General features: G+C 36.0%; 1 protein-coding gene across 1 annotated transcript; it reads left to right on the plus strand.

Annotated features, from left to right (window-relative positions):
• Nucleotides 1-238: 238 nt before the first annotated feature.
• On the plus strand, nucleotides 239-11,474 carry LOC145627017 (putative glutathione S-transferase parC). Its single transcript, XM_081679430.1, has 3 exons — nucleotides 239-469; nucleotides 10,323-10,573; nucleotides 10,998-11,474. The coding sequence occupies exons 1-3, from the start codon at nucleotides 397-399 to the stop codon at nucleotides 11,340-11,342; spliced, it is 669 nt and encodes a 222-aa protein (XP_081535556.1). The 5' UTR covers nucleotides 239-396; the 3' UTR covers nucleotides 11,343-11,474.
• Nucleotides 11,475-17,199: the final 5,725 nt, after the last annotated feature.

Consider the following 17,199-nt stretch of genomic DNA (forward strand, 5'->3'; position numbering starts at 1 on the left):
TTATTTTATGTTGTGAGACATTTTGTTTTGTCTTACAACCCTACTAATATACTTCATCCAAGTGTCACTCCTATAATTCGCTGGTGGCAGCGCTCTAATAGATCTAAAACAATAGATATATACCAACCTCAGCAGTGACGTCATGGATCATTAGTTTAATCAAGTTTAAATCAACAAAACAAAAATCTTATGTATTTTTCACCTATACAACAAAGGTAAGAAAAGTCATCACCTACTCCATATAATCCATGCTAATAAGTCCATTGAAAAAAAATCATTCAAATAGTTCACAACTCTACAAAATTACATCAAAAACACCATATTATACTAATTAATTATTGCTTAATACTTTAAGTTTGATCATTCACATAAATTAAATCAATATCATATATAGCAATGACAGACGAATTAAAGCTACTGGATTACTGGGCAAGTCCTTATGCTGTAAGAGTCAAAATTGCACTAAAAGAAAAGTGGTGAGTAATTAGGTTTTGATGATTGTAAACTAATGATGATTATCTATCTAATGTGTTTGTTGAGTTGTGCATAGAAAGAACAAGTTATACTTGGAACAGGATACAAGGAACCTGAGCAGTCACATGTATATATATAAGGAACCTGAGCAATATATGATAAGCAATAGAGAAACAAGAACAATGATGAGTGTTATGGTTGATAAACATGATGATGGCTAAAGAACCACGAAGGTAACTATGTAAATAGGTGTTTGCATATGTTAGCTTCATAAGGTAAGTACACTATGCATACATGAGTTGTATATGTGTAGGAGTATTTACATAAGCTTTAAGTTTAATTAGTTCTCTCACTTGAAGTTTGTTTATGACAAACAAACTTCAATCTAATGTTTCTCTTAAGTGTTTATGTGAAGACAGGAACTGACTTAGGTGAAGTCAATGGGTTGGAACATAGAAGACTTCAAGAGGAACAAGAGAGAATGAATGAACCTAAAGCAGGTTCTCCCATGAGAACCAAACCACGAAGGAACCTGAAGGTATTCTCTAACAAGATCCAGAAGGAACTTTCGGCAGGCTTTCCCACGAAAGCCGAAGCATGTTCCCTAACAGGTACATGAAGAGTTCCATGTTCCCTAACATGTACATGAAGAGTTCCCTAACAGGAACTTAGTTCTCTAACAAGAACTATCTAAGTTCCCTAACAGGAACTTGCCCCGAGATCTAGAATACATCAATACTACAAGATTCCAGAACAAGAGTTTCAAAGAAACAACATGAAGACGGAGAAATCGAAGTATATCGCTCTAGGATTCATGTAATATGTTGGACATAAAAGTCAGTCTGGAACAAGTCTAAAGAACCAAGGTGAACTCATGATAGTCAATGAAATTAGAGTTACTGACTTGTCAGGAACTCAAAGACTGTCAGAGTTCCGAAACCTAATCGGAACTTAGATCTGCACGTCGTTAAAGGTCGCAGGTCGAATTTAATGATATAAATATTTACCTAATACGTGCATATCTTTTAGGGATTTGGTTTTACAGAATAAAAATATTTATTTTCTAATAAATCCCTTTTGGAAAAAGATAAGTTATTTTTGGAAAATATTTTCAGTAAAATAAGTTTTAAATAAAATCTAATTTTATGGCAAGTATATCTTTTGTTAAAAGATATGGTAATTATATCTTTTGTAAAAAGATATGGTAAGTATATCTTTTATAAAAAGATATGACAAGTATATCTTTTGTTAAAAAGATATGGTAAGTATATCTTTTGTTAAAAGATATATTAGTATATTTGAAAAATATAAGATTTAGATAAAATTTTATTTTATGGTAAATATATCTCATTATTATTGATAGAATATATTCTTAACAAAAGATATATCTTTGGAAAACTTATTTTTGGAAAATTTCTTTTATTTCTATCTTTTAATAAAACTTATCTTTTATGAAAAGAATAATTTGGGTGTACTATAAATATGCTCATATGTATTCATTCAAAGTAGAGGTTGACGAAGTGCAGTGCTCGTGCTTAATGGTTTCATCCTTCACCACGAAGCTAAGTCAAACCTCCAGGTCGAAGTTCCAGTCAGGTTCCAGTTACAGTTCGTCCAGTAAGTTCTAGACAGATCTTGAAGTGTCCAGCATATTAGTTTTATCTCTTTACTCATTGATATGTATTTAGAGTTATTCTTTGAGAGCTTGTAATTGGGAAAAAGGGTTTTGAGTGTTTTTTGTATTGGGGTGTGAGAGTTCGTGAGGATTCTCGTTATAATTATTTTGTAAGAGTGCAATGTGTGAGCTTCTAGGTGAGGCCAATTGAGCTTCTAGTGTGAGGCCGAGTGGGTAGTACTTTGGTGGTACGAGTGAATCTAAGTGTGGTACTTAGATTGGGTAGGATAGGGTCCTATCAAGTAGCAAGTCCAGTGAGGAACTTGTGAAATAAAGGTCCGTGTCTAATAGGTTGTAACTTGGTGTTTGCCCTATTATAGTGAACTGTGTTTGAAATCCCTAAGGTAGGGTCGAGGTTTTACTTCCAGTTGGGCCCTGGATGGTTTCCTCGTAAAATCCGCTTTGCATTGTCTAAGTTCCTAACAACAATCAGTTTTATATTCCGCAAAAAGTAGGCACTAGGAACATACTACAATTCACCCCCCCTCTTGTAGTATATCATCCGAATTAACAATTGGTATCAGAGCCAATGCTCTAGATAAAATCGGGTAACCCCGAGGAGCAAGTTCTAGGCTAGGATGTATATCTACGAGAAATGCAGCAATTGGAACTCAGCCCGAGAATGTTCCCAACTCCACATTAAGACCAAAATCTTCTTGTAAAGCAGAAGTAATTCAAAGATTAACATCTTTGAGGTAAGTGTTTCGTCTTTGAATTCTTTGTTATATGCATGTTATTATGTGTGCGAGTTTCTTGCGGTATTTTTAGTTAAATTGTTGATTTTATTATTAATGTTTTTAAATAAATTTTGTGTAACCTCAAATCTGATTTGAGTGTATTTAAAAATCATTTTTTTTTTCAGATTTATAAATTGATTTATTAATAAAGAATTTGTTTACTGGAAATAGTTTAAGGAACTTATTGTTTAGAATTATGCATATTTGGTCTTTTGGAACCTGGACTAACCTTGAATGGAAACTTAATTCTTTAGGCAAGGTAATAAACGAATATTTTGAATATTTGCAAAAGAATGACCTTATCAAGTGTTTTTATTATTCTGAATATTTATTATGTAGACACATGATGTTAATTGTTAGTAAAGATAGTTGACTTAATCGTAGTTGTTTTAATTATGGATTATTGACGACTATTACTAACAAGAAGGTACCCAGTATATATTGGGTAACCAAAGCCAAAAGGTGAATGATTTTGCAGGCTATGTGAGTGGAGACAACCTATTAATAATGATGATACTTTGGTTGTTTGTATATAAGGAATTATGTGCAAGTTCCTCTCACTAGAGAGCCTTTATAAGAGGTTTGTAGGTGAAGCGACAATATGGAAAAGTGTGTAAGTCGCCTATACTTCTCTATGGAAATATTGGTCATTTTCTTTTGGTATATATCTTAATCCTTCACAGGTTCCTGTTGAAATTCAATTACATATTTCCAAGGTGGTATTTGTGAATGGATGTAAAAGAGAAGTTGTTTTAAAGCTTATAGCATATATCATGACAAACTAACTTCTCTTCTAGTTTGGTGTTGGTTGTTAATGATTGTTTTGTAGGTTTGTCCATTGAGATAAATCGGTGCATAAAAGTTTATTTCGTTAGGAACTTGGTGCTTAACTAGTTGGAACTTGATGAACTTGAATTGATAAAACAGATTTAGGATACAGGAATAACAAAGCTTCTATATCAAGGTGCTATAAGAGTTAGTGTACAAGTTCCCGTTCAGCTTCTTATGCAAGTTCCAGTCAAGTTCCTATTGTTCAAAGTTCTTTGGAACCAAGCATAAATTCCTGTAGCAGACTCTTATGAAGGATGATGAGTTAAGATGACTATCTTTGACTACGTGTTGGAGATCCATAATTACGTTTATGGAACGACATCCGAAAGGGAGTATTCTTACTGAAACTTTATGTTTCAATACTTTTATGCTTTAGATTTTATCTATCTCTCTTGACTAACCTACTATCCTTTTGAAAGCACAAAAGAATTCTCTTGGGTTTTGATTTTTCAGGTTATATCTTCAGAATGAATATTTGAGGAACTTTGACAAGGTGTTGAAGAATTTGAGATTAAACCAACACGTTCCTCTACCCAAGATACAATGGTCAAAAGGACTAGAAGGGCATGTTCCAACTTGATATCAATAGGAACATGAATAGTTGAAGGTGCATAGTAGGAAGGAACTCGTAGTATCTCGACAGCGAGGTTCCAAAGGGATGATGATTGTTAAATCAAGATATTTTCTGCTATAAACCTACAATGGAAGAACTTTGACTTATAAGACTAACACATAAGGTAAAATTGTTGCATAACAGGTGGTTAGTAAGTCAAGTTCCTATACCATTGTGAACATTTTTCTTGTCGAGTTTTTGATGCACATTTTGGTGTTTTAAATGCTTGGAACTCTAGATGTTTTACGAAAAAATTCTATGCTTCAAACTATAAACATGTTAATCTTTTTATGCTTGATAAACCTAGTAGGAACTTGATAATAGGTATATGTATACGTAAGTTCCAAACAGGTAAAAACTGAGAAGCATGAGGATTAAAACATGTTATATTCTCTTTCAACCTCGGGTAGATGGTAAGCAACACTAATCCGTTGGATCTCAGTGATATGGATTTGTTTATCATGTGATATTAAGAGACTAATTGAAAGATATGTCTTGTTTATAAGTAATGAACGCAAATGGACACTTGGTTACTTTTCTTAATAGAAGAAATGATGAACTGTTTGTTGAAAGTCTTTTCTATCACAGGGTTTGTTGCTAAATGTTCATTATTTATGAAGTTATGGATCTAACAATGGAACCTAGTTCCAGTCATGTTTGATGTTTGTAGTAGGAACACAAGATTGACAACAAGTTTCCAACTTTGAATCATGAAAGACATGAAGAGAACAAAGTTATATGCTAATGGTCTTTGCAGGTTCTTTGGAATAGTTTTCAATGTCTCTTACTACATCATCAACACTGAAGCAATAGATCTTTGATTAACAAGACACCCTATGTTCCACTTAGGGATGTTTGATGCCAAGGCGATTACCCATAAACGCCTAGATCAGTAAAACAAAAAGAGTTTACACTATCATGTTTGATGTGCAAAAAGTGAACATATTTTGAGACTAACAGGATAACAGCAAGGGCTAGCTACACATGTTGAGGAACTTTTAGATGTTAAGTTCCAACTCATGCAGCAAAGTTCAATGAACTCAATACAAGAAAGCAAGTTCCGACGAAGTTCCAGAACTGAGATAATATTTGTTCTGACCAGCAAAATCTTAACAAACTATGGAGCTACAGTGTCTTATATGCATATGTAACTACGACCGAGCCTCAAGATATTGAAGCATTTGAGGATGGAGCTTGAAGGTTAGATGTGTAACAAGAACTCAATGAGCTTAAAAGGAAGAAGGTGTTTGTTACATCCTGAACCTATTCTAGAACACCTAAAAAGGGTCGGAGATTAAAAAGGGTGTTTTGGAAAAAGCTTGTTGAGTAAGGCACGTGATTGAAACAAGGCCATGTTGGTTCTTATAGGAAACAACCAATACAAAGGTATGTATTGTTTTTCAGGAACTTGTTGCTCGTATAGCTAGACTTGAAGGTAATTGAATATTATTTTATCTTGCTGTTTATATGGGATTAGAGTTGTACCACATGGATGTCTTTTGTATAACTTTCTGTTATAGATGTCTATGTGGAACATACTCTAGGATAGATTGTTATCCAAGTTCCTTCTTGAAAATTGAGCTTTAAAATTGTCAATTTTTGTTTTCAAGATGGACTAAAGTATTAGTTGTACTTATTTACATTGATTATATTTTTGGTACAACTAACGAGCCATTGTGCATTGGTTTTTGATGATTCTGTGATGAGAAAATATATTTGTAAGCATTAACCATTGACAATGGAACTTGATTTAGAAGTGGAAGTTCATATTAGTTTTGAGATCATCAAGGAACAAAACAACCACTTCAAGAACTCCAAGGTAAGCCATCATATCAACCAATAGTTTTAAAAGTTATATTTTTACTGGTTTAAGACTACATAAGATATAAGTTCCTGTTCACATGAGATATAAGTTCCTGTTCACATGACGGCATTAGATGAATTGAATTGATATATTCTTGGTATGAATGCAATATGTGAATTTATGAATTGATTAACTTATGGTTCTGTCTTAACTTGTCATATTCTTGTATATTACTTAATGGAACAAGACTCGATGAAACATAACATGAGTATAAAGTATTTTTCCCTTAAGTTATGTCAAGTTGGGGTTCTTATGCATGTTAAACTTGAAGTAAGGAATGTACGCTTATTGTTTATGCGTCACACTTAGTTCTTGTGTTGTAAAAGACATACTCACTTGCCTAAGAGTATTAGAGGTCTCATAATATAACTATGGGTGCTTTCAAACACGAAGTTCCTAAGTTGCCAAAGGAACAATGGAAGAAACTTTGATGGAACAAGACAAGTAAGTTCCCAGACCGTTTATATCTCACCCGTTTAAATTTCAGAGGGAACTAACCTATCTATTAGCCAACTTTCAAGCATCCACACCATATTTCTTCGAATGCAACATTATTCAACAACTTTTAGTTGTGTGTCCGTGTTGCGCTATACTTATTTCATATTTTCATATATTCGGAATTCTATTGACCCTATTTCCTTATCTTTTCATATAGCCATAATACTTCTTATTCTTAATTCCCATGTGCTCTAAGTTTGTTCATCATCTTTTTATGGTTCAATGAAACGTGAAGAAAGTGATTACATGTTGAGGGGGAAGTTGAAGAAAAAGAAAAGAAGTAAGCACTTGAAAAGGAAGAAGAATGATAAGGAACTCAGGGGGAATAAGGTAGGAACCAAGAAATCAAATTGGTTCATATTTGGTTGTGGAAATCAAGTGTATGAGTAAGTATTTTCTTCATTGATTTAAAATTTGTTATTCTAGGAAAGCATGCAAAATCTTTGTAATGACACCCTATGTTAAAAAAAAAAAAAAAAAAAAAAAAAGAATAATAAGGGTGATCCAATATTTAATTTCCTAGATATCTAAATATGAAGAATATTGACTATGTTGATGTCGTGTACTCGTATACTTGGTAAGCTAGCTAGTGAAGGAGCAACATTAAACGTTGAAGGAACTTGACTATGAAGCTGAAATATGTTTAAGTTCCAGTAAGCAGAATGTTTCTTAAAGAAGTTGGTAGTTGAAGTAAGGGAACTTGGTTATCAATTAGCAAGATGAATCTGTGTTGTGTTTAGTAGGAGGTTCAAGAGTATGAAATGAAGAACAAATGTGGTGAACCTTATCATCTCAAAGGGTCTAAACGAAGAGCACAAATTACACTTCATGTTCCCTCTACTTATTTTGTTCCATATGCTTCTTTATATATCCTTTGAGCTTGCGCTTTCATTTGCCTATTCATACAATCCATTTCTAACTTTTTAGCTTTGATCTTTACTTGATTTTTAAATTCTTATTTTTCAAGTTCAATTAAGGGTTTTGAAGTTGGGCCTTTGGATTGTGAGTTGGAAATTAGTGTGGAAATAGTATCCAGTTTGAAAAGTGAGTACCTTGAGGCTTTCAGGAACAACAAGTGTTTAACCATTATATATTTACTTATTATATGGTGGTAGGTGTGACATATGAATTTATGTGTGTGTAATTTACGGAAAACAAACTTGTGGAACAATACCCTTTTTGATAAAGACTAAAGGGGGAAGAATATGTATGATGCTTATGGTATGTAGTAGTTAAGTCTAAAGTTCTTACAACATGATCTTTGAAAGTATATATATATTGATAAGGATGTGTATTGCTAAGTTTCTAACTATGTGAAGTTCCTGTGTATGTTCCTAACTTGTTCTAAATGTTATTTCCTTGAAGAACTAAGGGGGAATAAATGTACAACGATTTATCCTTTAATGTGTGATAAGCATCATTAGTTTGTCTTCATCAAAAAGGGGGAAATTGTTGAGTAATTAGGTTTTGATGATTGTAAACTAATGATGATTATCTATCTAATGTGTTTGTTAAGTTGTGCATAGAAAGAACAAGTTATACTTGGAACAGGATACAAGGAACCTGAGCAGTCACATATATATATATATATATATATATATATATAAGGAACCTGAGCAATATATGATAAGCAATAGAGAAACAAGAACAATGATGAGTGTTATGGTTGATAAACATGATGATGGCTAAAGAACCACGAAGGTAACTATGTAAATAGGTGTTTGCATATGTTAGCTTCATAAGGTAAGTACACTATGCATACATGAGTTCTATATGTGTAGGAGTATTTACATAAGCTTTAAGTTTAATTAGTTCTCTCACTTGAAGTTTGTTTATGACAAACAAACTTCAATCTAATGTTTCTCTTAAGTGTTTATGTGAAGACAGGAACTGACTTAGGTGAAGTCAATGGGTTGGAACATAGAAGACTTCAAGAGGAACAAGAGAGAATGAATGAACCTAAAGCAGGTTCTCCCATGAGAACCAAACCACAAAGGAACCTGAAGGTATTCTCTAACAAGATCCAGAAGGAACTTTCGGCAGGCTTTCCCACGAAAGCCGGAGCATGTTCCCTAACAGGTACATGAAGAGTTCCATGTTCCCTAACAGGTACATGAAGAGTTCCCTAACAGGAACTTAGTTCTCTAACAAGAACTATCTAAGTTCCCTAACAGGAACTTGCACCCAGATCTAGAATACATCAATACTACAAGATTCCAGAACAAGAGTTTCAAAGAAACAACATGAAGACGGAGAAATCGAAGTATATCGCTCTAGGATTCATGTAAGTATGTTGGACATAAAAGTCAGTCTGGAACAAGTCTAAAGAACCAAGGTGAACTCATGATAGTCAATGAAATTAGAGTTACTGACTTGTCAGGAACTCAAAGACTGTCAGAGTTCCGAAACCTAATCGGAACTTAGGTCTGCACGTCGTTAAAGGTCGCAGGTCGAATTTAATGATATAAATATTTACCTAATACATGCATATCTTTTAGGGATTTGGTTTTTACAGAATAAAAATATTTATTTTCTAATAAATCCCTTTTGGAAAAAGATAAGTTATTTTTGGAAAATATTTTCAGTAAAATAAGTTTTAAATAAAATCTAATTTTATGGCAAGTATATCTTTTGTAAAAAGATATGGTAAGTATATCTTTTATAAAAAGATATGGCAAGTATATCTTTTGTTAAAAAGATATGGTAAGTATATCTTTTGTTAAAAGATATATTAGTATATTTGAAAAATATAAGATTTAGATAAAATTTTATTTTATGGTAAATATATCTCATTATTATTGATAGAATATATTCTTAACAAAAGATATATCTTTGGAAAACTTATTTTTGGAAAATATCTTTTATTTCTATCTTTTAATAAAACTTATCTTTTATGAAAAGAATAATTTGGGTGTACTATAAATATGCTCATATGTATTCATTCAAAGTAGAGGTTGACGAAGTGCAGTGGTCGTGCTTAATGGTTTCATCCTTCACCACGAAGCTAAGTCAAACCTCCAGGTCGAAGTTCCAGTCAGGTTCCAGTTACAGTTCGTCCAGTAAGTTCCAGACAGATCTTGAAGTGTCCAGCATATTAGTTTTATCTCTTTATTCATTGATATGTATTTAGAGTTATTCTTTGAGAGCTTGTAATTGGGAAAAAGGGTTTTGAGTGTTTTATGTATTGGGGTGTGAGAGTTCGTGAGGATTCTCGTTATAATTATTTTGTAAGAGTGCAATGTGTGAGCTTCTAGGTGAGGCAAATTGAGCTTCTAGTGTGAGGCCGAGTGGGTAGTACTTTGGTGGTACGAGTGAATCTAAGTGTGGTACTTAGATTGGGTAGGATAGGGTCCTATCAAGTAGCAAGTCCAGTGAGGAACTTGTGAAATAAAGGTCCGTGTCTAATAGGTTGTAACTTGGTGTTTGCCCTATTATAGTGAACTGTGTTTGAAATCCCTAAGGTAGGGTCGAGGTTTTACTTCCAGTTGGGCCCTGGATGGTTTCCTCGTAAAATCCGCTTTGCATTGTCTAAGTTCCTAACAACAATCAGTTTTATATTCCGCGAAAAGTAGGCACTAGGAACATACTACAATTCACCCCCCCTCTTGTAGTATATCATCCGAATTAACAAAAAGGGTATTACAGACTATGAAATCCAACAAGAGGATTTGCTCAATGCCAAAAGTCATCTTCTTTTCGAGATTAACCCGGTTTACAAGATGATTCCAGTTTTGATACACAATGGTAAACCGGTTTGCGAGTCTCTATTAATTGTGGAGTATATTGACAAGATATGGAAAGAAAACTCACCAAGTTTGTTGCCTGTTGATCCATATCAAAGGGCTCGAGCTCGGTTTTGGACCGATTATTTCGAAAAAACGGTATTTCATCCTCTCTTTATAAGATATCCAAGGCTGGGTTTTAAATCTTGTCTAATTGTCTATTTCTAAATCCTAATTAATTCTAATAGGTACTTAGGTAGTAGGTTCTAAGCTTCTAACCCAATTACTCAATTATGCAGGGAAAATTCAAGTTTATTTGCTAAATAAATGATAAAAATAAAATTTTATTAAGTGGTAAATTTTGTAAATAAAACAATAACTTTTTTTATTAAATGTGGGATTCAAATATTATACTAATTTAGAGATATTTTGTTGTTTTATCTATGAAATTGCCATGCCACTTGATAAACATATTTTTGTTTATGTGATGTGGTAGATAAAGTGGGACTTTCTCATTTATGCACAAAATCCTAATTATTTGTTTTTAATTCTAATGCTAATCTCATAAATTTGTGCTATACAGTTTATAACTTTTATTAGCAAGTTATGGAGCCAAAGAGACGAAATTCAGCAGGATGAAAAGAATGATTTCATAAATTTCCTAAAGTTGTTTGAAGAGGAGCTTGGAGACAAGCCTTATTTTGGAGGAAACAATTTCGGATATTTAGACGTCGCACTAATCCCAAATTATAGTTGGTTTTACTCCTATGAGACAAGCACTAAATTGAGTATAGTATCCGATTGTCCACAACTTATTGCATGGGATAAGAGATGTATGGAAAGAGATAGTGTGAAATCTTCTATGCCTAATGAGCTAAAAATTTATGAATATGTTCATGACTTAAAAGAGAGATTTGGAACAATTTGAGGTTCATCATTCAAATTTGAACCATAATTTAATGTACGTTAGTTGTACTAGTGTTTCGTCTTGTTGAATGAATTGTTATGAGCATTTTACATAATGTTGGTGCTTTATATTATATGTATATGTTTATTTTCATTTTGCAAATGTTGTATACTTGCATTGGTTTTATACAACTTTTTTTTTAATACAACATTTTGATCGACAAATTATTTTACAAAAACTTTTCTATACATCCGGTTTACACTAACATTAGTGTACATCGAGCAGTGTAAGGGTAACTTTTAGCTAATTTTAGTGTAACTTTTTGTCTTTTTTTGGGTAACTTTAAACATAATACAATTTTTATATAAATCAACAACAAGAAAAGTTTTATAAAGGTAATTTAATTACATTCAATCACTAATAATTGATTTATAGTCATTTAAAATGCGATTCTTTACTAATAAAGCGTAGATAATTTTTAGTTGAATTGGGTTACTTTAACGCATATTGGGGTAACTTTTATTCATTTTAGAGATAACTTTTAATCACTTAGATTATCTTTAGAATGGATGTACAATAATTATTGTACACCCAATTTTTTTAAAAGTTTGTGATCACAATAAAACTTTGAGCATAATTATTTGTAAGAGTAATTGTGAATTACAAGTAGAAAAAACTATTAAAAGTTATCATTATAAAAATGAACATCATGACTAATTCAAAAACATATTACGTAATGGCATTTATTTTGATAATATCAGTAATGACATCAAGTCAAAGCTAGTGTATAAATATTGCAAAATCAAAATGTTGCATTAAAAAAATGGGTGGGGTCTGAGGTGGAGAGGGGAAGGGAGGGCGGGGGATAGCAAACTAGTACAATACTGCGCAATGGATGGTTTAGAAATTATAATACTCTGTTTTAGTAGTGGGTACGGTTTAAATCAATCATATACTTTCTCGGTTCTTATATTATTGCACTATAAAGATGGAACACACTTCTTATGGAAGTAAGAAAAAGAATGAGAGAGAAGGGTGAAGTACAAAATTATCCATGTGATGTAAACATAAGCCAAAAAATCAAGTATATATTAAAAGCAAGAGTACATTGAGTATTTGTAGTTTGCACACATGTATTTTGTTTCATAAAATGGAAATTTTGTAATATTTGTGAAACTTCCTTAAAAGACAAGTGGTGCAATAATTTAAAAAAAAAAAAGAGAAATTAGATAATATAATACTTGTACAGAGAATGTGTTAAATAAAATCTTCGAAATTAAACATAAATCCATACTGTTTAAGGTAAAAATACCCTAGATCGACGCGTGGATAAATCAGAGAGGGACACGTGTCTAGCCTAGAAAGGTCCACATGGGCCACTCACCAAGTGACACGTGTCAGCCTCAGATATCTACTGGAATTGTGGCCTTCAAGGCCCAATTCCCTAAAACGCCGTAAAACGGCGTAGCCCACCAAATCTAGGTCAAAATGACCTAAGGGAGGGCACCATTTTTAGCGACCCTATAAATAGGAAGATATCCCCCATTTTTTGGGAGACATTAAATCATTTATCACACTACCCTACATTCTTTCACATCAGAGAAAACACCTGATCTCGAAATCTGAGAAGATATCACTTTACTTTCCGCACCTTTTTACATTCTCCAACACAATCTAACTTGATCGTTGGAGGCGGAGCTCCTGCCACCCGGAGTCTTCGTTATTTTGCAGGTACAGGCGTAGTCGGATCGGTCTTTGAGCCGTAACTCTCTTGAGGGACAAAAACCCCCAAAACATTTGGCGCCGTCGGTGGGGAGAGTACCTCAAAGATGGTTAAAAAGTCTGTACCACAGTCAGACCCAAGCCGTCCTACGGTTGATGGGGAGGTCTTTACAGACCATGAAGATGACCACTATGTGAACGTCAAAAACTTTGTGGCCCCTCACGAGTCACTCATTGCCAAGCACATCCGTTTCAGAGACAAGCTAGAACGAGTAAACAACGAAGCTAGTAGTAGCAGGTCTGCTGGACCACTGCCTGGTACTACCAAGGCAGCCGAAGGTCAGGCTCTAGTAACCCGAGATGAGCTCATGAAATTCATGGCAAGTTTCAAGGGTGAGATCAAGGACCTGACCAACCATAATACGACTAGATCTACAAGAGTCAGTCGGCCAAAAAATCTTTTTGAGCTGCAAAGAGGAAGCCAGTCAGAGATAGGCAGCCTACTCCACACCCCAAGGAGAAGACTACGCTTGTCCTTGACTGGATGAAGATCCTTCTGCCCTAGACGGGCACAAGGAAGGTCATCCGTACCGTTTAGCCTGATGGCAGTAAGAAAACCTTTACCAATGCTCGACATGTGATCGAGAGAAATCGGAATCAGCAGCTGTCTGAGTCAGCCACTACCTTGAGCTTTCCAAGCCGCTTCAAAAATACATCTGTAAGGAATACTCAATCCTTGCATGAGAGCTATACAGGAGGCAAGAGCGTCCACTCTGCCCCTCTAATTATTAGGAATGCCCCGTATATACCCCTGATGGTATAGGGCCCGTATTCCCCTCATTTCTTGCAGCCGACCCTCTTTGGGGGGCAAGCGGCATACAATGTCCAACCTTTGGACTGGCAGCTCCGTCTAATCAAACTCGGTGAACAAACTTATGTGTTCACCAAGGAAATAACTGAGGCGGCACAACAGGCTAAGGTTAATAATGTATTGGTTGGTGCCTATGATGGTACTTCCAACACGGAGGATCACTTTATGTCCTACTCTAACCTTATGCACATGCAGGGGTTGGAGGATGCTATGTGGTGTCGATGCTTCCCGAATACCTTGAAGGGCATAGGCCAACAATGGTTCGGAAATCTGCTAGCCAGGTTCATTGACAGGTTCAGAAAGCTTGCTTTCTTGTTTGCCTCCAACTTCTGAATGAACATCCCTGCCAAGAAAACAAGTCTTGACTTGAGCACCATAAGGCAGGGAAAGAGAGAAGGGTTTCACTCCTATGTCAGATGGTTCAATCTGGTGAGAATCCAGATTCAAGGGCTGTCCGATGAGGTAGCTTATACATACTTCTTCAAGGTTTGAAGGATAGGTGGACCTTTAAGTTTGACGTTGTCCGAAAGAGGGTCTTCACCCTTGAAGAGGCGCTGATAGAGGTGGAGAGCTTTATTCAAGCTACCAACCTCTGCTCGTCCAACCATCAGTCAGACTCCTAGAAGTTTGACAAACAAAAAGAAATTTGGTTTACTCAGCCGGCTCAGAAAGATGAAGAGAGCAAAGAGAGAAAAGAAGTTTTGGCGGTTGATAAACCTGATCAGCCGCCTAGAAAGAAAAAGAAGGAATTCAAGATGTACGTCTCAAGGTACGAGTTAAATAAAGACTGTCACTCCATCCTCATGGAGATAAAGGACCGACTGACCATTGATAAGCCGAATCCAATGAAGAGTTCCGTTCAGTCACGGAACAAGAATAAATACTGTCACTTCCATTAGGAAGTCGGCCATGACACCAACAACATCTACAGTCTCAAGCGGACGTTAGACCGTCTGGCTGATAAGGGCGTGTTGTAGTCCTATGTCTTAAAGTCCAAAGAGAATTCCAAGACGAACCTAGGATAGTCGTCTAAGACTGTCTAGCCTACTAGTAGCTCGTACACCGACAAGGATCCGATCTACACTATAGCAGGCGGATTCGCATGTGGTGGCCCGACCATTCGGGGCACCAAGGATCATCTTCTGAAGAAGATCCACTCAGTTGATGATGGATAGGCGTCCACAAGTAGAACATTCCCAGATGTCCTCATCATTGAGAAGGATCGGGAAAAAGTAGGCCGACCGCATGATGACCCAGTCGTCATTAAATGTAAGGTCGCCAACCAGGTTGTTGGTAGGATCCTTATTGACACTAGTAGCTCATCTGACCTCATTAGCTACAATTGTTTGTCAAAGCTAAGCTATAATTTGGACAACCTGCGTGACATCTCCCATCTACTAGTTGGCTTTGGGGGAGGGGTCGTGCACACAGGCGGACAAATTGATCTACCCATCCGGCTGGGGCGGAAGGGAAAAGGCGACATATGATTACCTGGTTTTTGGTGGTTAAAGAGCTGACAGTATATAACATCATTCTTGGCCGATCCACTCTGAATGAGTGCAAGGCCATCATCATCCCAGCTCTCATGTTGCCCAAGTATGAAAAGGATGATGGCTCTATTGGCTCCCTCAACGGGGATCAGGAGACGACAAGGGAGTGTTATCTCATGGACGTCAAACCAACGGCTGCTGCAGCCAGTCAGCTGAAGGAGCCAATAAACCTTGACGATGTCAAGGACTCTAATTCACCCCACCAGCAGCTGAAAAGAAAAGAAAAGATGATCAGCTGGTGGATGTGAAGAAAGAGAAGAAATAGCAATCATTGATCGGGGAACGGTTAAATGATCTCCGTCCCTATCCGGCTGGTGAACACATTGATATTCCTTTGGATGACAGCCGTCCAGAGCGAACTGTTAAGGTGGGGACGACTACTTTTGAAATGTTGGGTGTAAACTTGCACCTCTTGCTGAAAGAATTCAAATATATTTTTGCCTTTGAAGTGGAAGAGATGCCAGGCATAAGCCCAGATTTCGCTGTCCACAAACTCGCCATGGACCCTAAAAAGAAGCCCATCCGGCAAAAGAAATAAATTACGGCGAGGAAAGAAGTCAGGCGACAGTAGCTAAGCTCAAAAAGCTGTTAAACGTTGCATTCGTTCGGCCATGTAACTTCCCTAATTGGGCTGCGAACGTGGTGCTTGTAAAGAAGCCGAATGGTACTTAGCGCATGTGTGCAGATTACATTGACTTGAACAAGGCATGTCTAAAGGATAGTTACCCGCTTCCAAAGATCGACAGCCTGGTCGACTCTACAATCGGGCATGCCTTGATGAGTTTTATGGATGCCTACTCCGGCTTTCATCAGATACCCCTGTGGAAAAAAAGATTAAGAGAAGACGGTCTTTGTCTGATCAGGGGTTTTTCTGTTATACGGTGATGCCATTTGGCTTGAAGAATGCACCTGCTACTTTCTAACGGATGATTATAATAATCTTCATTAATCAGATTGGGAGGAATATAGAACCGTATATTGATGACATAATAGTCAAATATAAGCTACAGACGGATCACCTTGCTAATCTTTGAGAAACCTTCACCACACTTAGGCGACATAAGGTCATGTAAATCCCAAATAGTGTGTTTTTGGTGTTGAGTCTGGGAAGTTTCTCGGATTCTTAATAGATCAAATAACCCCGAGAAGATACAAGAGGTAATTGACATGAAGTCACCCCGCATTGTCAAGGAAGCTCAGAGACTTACCGGTTACCTAGCTGTGCTTGGGAGATTCCTCAGCCAGTCAGGTTACAAATTCCTTTACTTCTTTCAAGCAATTAGGAAGAAGATTAGATTTGAATGGGGAGTTGATGCTGAGGCGGCCTTTCAAAAATTGAAAGAACATCTACACTCCTTGCCAAGGCTTGTTAGCCCTCTGCTAAAGGAGACGTTTTACATGTACGTAGCCGTCTCAGATCATGCCCTCAGTGCCGTTCTCCTTGCTGAGAGATCGAGATGGTATTAAGCTCCTGGTCTATTTCATTAGCCATGTTATCAAAAACGCTGAAATGTGGTACCCCATGGTTGAAAAATTTAGCCTTGCTATCTACATGGCTGTTAAGAAGTTGAAACCTTACTTCTTGGAACATTCGGTGGTGATCTACACAGATCAACCCCTCAAGCGGCTAATGACAACCTTGGAGTCATCCGGCAGGATGCTCAAATGGGCTATTGAAATGCAAAGTCTTGAAATCACCTACGAACCAAGAACGAAAGTTAAGGGTTAGACATTT

The sequence above is a fragment of the Chenopodium album genome, chromosome 4, assembly GCF_948465745.1.
Source record: "Chenopodium album chromosome 4, dcCheAlbu1.1, whole genome shotgun sequence".
Taxonomy (NCBI): domain Eukaryota; kingdom Viridiplantae; phylum Streptophyta; class Magnoliopsida; order Caryophyllales; family Amaranthaceae; genus Chenopodium; species Chenopodium album.